Source organism: Crocodylus porosus, unplaced genomic scaffold (genome assembly GCF_001723895.1).
Source record: "Crocodylus porosus isolate Cpor-Errol unplaced genomic scaffold, CroPor_comp1, whole genome shotgun sequence".
NCBI classification, from domain to species: domain Eukaryota; kingdom Metazoa; phylum Chordata; order Crocodylia; family Crocodylidae; genus Crocodylus; species Crocodylus porosus.
The window spans coordinates 188,614,630-188,617,081 of NW_017728886.1; the positions used below are offsets into that span (position 1 = coordinate 188,614,630).

Consider the following 2,452-nt stretch of genomic DNA (forward strand, 5'->3'; position numbering starts at 1 on the left):
CTCAGCCTGCACCCGCCCTACTTCAACCTGGCGGCGACGGCCGGCATCGGGGCCACGGCCACCTGCGGCGAGGACGAGGGCGGCCGGCCGCGCCCCGAGCTCTACTGCAAGCTGGTGGGGGGCCCCGCCGCCGCCCCCGCCATCCAGGTACCGGGCCCGAGGGGCGCGCGGCGCCCGTGCGTTTGACAGGACGTGGGCGGGCAGGTGATGCTGCGGTTGCCTCAGGCCGCCAGGTGCCAGCGACGGGCTTGGGAGCCGTTGGTCCTGGGGTGCCCTGAAGCGGCGTGAGCACCCTTAGGCGCCAAGCCGGCTTCACTGCCTCTGCCCAGAGCTTCCCAGTTGCAAGCCGCAGCCTTGAAAGACTCCTGCCCTGTGTGGGACTTTCTGAGTCCTTTGTGACAGAGGAACAGCTCTGGTAGGTGGGTAGATAGATGAGATACAGATTTATATACCCACATAGATACGTGTACTGGAGCCTGTCTTCTGTCACAAAGATCTCAGCCCCACACAGGACAGCTGGGCTAGACATAAGGCAAGTGCAAATCTGTCCACCGCAGAAAATCCCTCAAATGCCAATTACTGTTATCATTGTGAAAATTCAAATTGCCATTACACAGTAAACCTCCCCTCCTGCCCCAGATGGCTTGCAAACCCCCAAGGGTACGTGCACTACAGTTTGGAAACCTTGGGTTTAGAGGAAACCTAAGGCAGTGTTTCTCCACCTTTTTCAGACAGGAGAGACTCCAGGCACCCCTTAGAACATGCCAGCTCCACCTTTTCACTTGATTGTTGACTACAAAATCTGTCTGTCTGTCTATACCCATCTATATCTACCTATGTCTGTCTGTCTGTCTACATAGATAGATTTTGTAGTTAACAATCAAGTGAAAATGAGCTGGCATGTTCCAAGGGTGCCTGGAGTCTATCCTGTCTGAAACAGGTGGCGAAACACTGCCTTAGGTTTCCCCTAAACCTGGGGTTCCCAAACTGTGGTACATGTACCCCTGGGGGTATACAAGACATCTCTGGTGGGGGGTATATTGTGTCATAGCAATTGTAATTTTCAGTATAGTTGGCATTTAAGGGGTTAAAATATAAAACATATGCTGGTAGGGGTATGCGGGCAGCTGGTACCTCTGGACCGGAGAACGCAATAAGAAAAAGTTTGGGAGCCTCTTACCTTTAGGCTCCCAAGTAGCCTAATAATTTTGAAATGGGGATGGTTTGGGCAGAAGAGAGAAGAGGAGCCAGGATTACCCAAGCATGTTGCTGCTTGTAGGGCAAGACTTGAACCCAGAGCTGGGGAAAAAGAAGTTTTCCTTCAAGCCTTCCTGTGCTTTTTCTGTGGTGATTGAAGAGTGGACGGATTTGCATTTGTTTCCCACTGGACCCCAGCTTCTGTATAGAAGGGAAGGAGTGCAGCCTGCTGCATTATTAACTTCTGCCCGTGCCACTTCCTCAGATTTCCTTACAACAGATTGCAGAACAGCTACCCTCACTTGACTGACCTGGAAACCTGCATAGTGCCGAGGGTAGTGTTCTGGGATCACCTGGCATTCCTCACCTTGCACTGAAGAGCTGAGGGGAGGGTAGGGGAGATCAGATGGCTGATGATGACTTCAACCTTTTTCCAGAGTTCTGGTTCCTCAGTATGAGAGGAACTGCTGCATTGTGGATGGCAGTTCTCTGGGCTGTTGAGGTCCACAGGGAAGTTCTTTTCTGATTCAGTGAAAAGACACAGCATATGTTATGGTGTTTGCAACTACTAAATCCTGAGCCTGGTAGTCTGCCTCTGAGCTGCTTGTGAGGGTGATGCCAAACATTTCCCCTGCCCCGCCACTCCCAGCAGAGAGTTTTCAGGTGGTATAAAAGAAAGTTGATGGTGATGAAGCTGCAGCTGTTTTGCTGACCGTAGTTACTCCTGAGATGCACCTAGGTGCATCTTATGGCAATTGGAGGAAGAAAAATAGATAGTGAAATTCCCAGTCATGGGTTAAAAAAATATATATTTCCCCCAGGTGCTGTTGGCAGAAACTTGTATGAACGTGTCTATTAGAAGGGCAAGGAAAGAGTAACATTAAACACTGTGATCTAGTGAAATGGACATGCAGTATCAGCTCTATCAGTACATTAGACAGGGGCAAGAGCATGCCAAACACGCTTCAAACTTTCCAAAGGAATTTGTTTTTGGTGAGAGGGAGGGAGGAAATTGGAAAGGATGTTACAGAAACGTGGGGCCCAGTTTATGATGCTGGGTAATACAAGAGTTTCAGTCCTGTATTGCTTCAGGTGTTCACCACTGATATTTATGAATCATTCCTGTTGGGAGGGAATTTCTCTACATAGTTTTTTGCAGGGGAAAGAGCACGAATAATATGCTACAGTAGTGTGTGTGTGTGTGTGTGTGTGTGTGTGTGTGTGTGTATTTTTATATATATATATATATGTGTGT

At 49.5% G+C, this 2,452-nt stretch overlaps 1 protein-coding gene across 1 annotated transcript in view; it reads left to right on the forward strand.

Moving 5' to 3' along the window:
* LAMA3 (laminin subunit alpha 3) overlaps positions 1–2,452 on the forward strand; it is a 205,890-nt gene that overhangs the window by 3,831 nt on the left and 199,607 nt on the right. Inside the window, exon 3 of the mRNA XM_019541321.1 lies at positions 6–147. Coding sequence (XP_019396866.1) covers positions 6–147 — 142 coding nt within the window. The remainder of the gene's footprint in view (positions 1–5; positions 148–2,452) is intronic.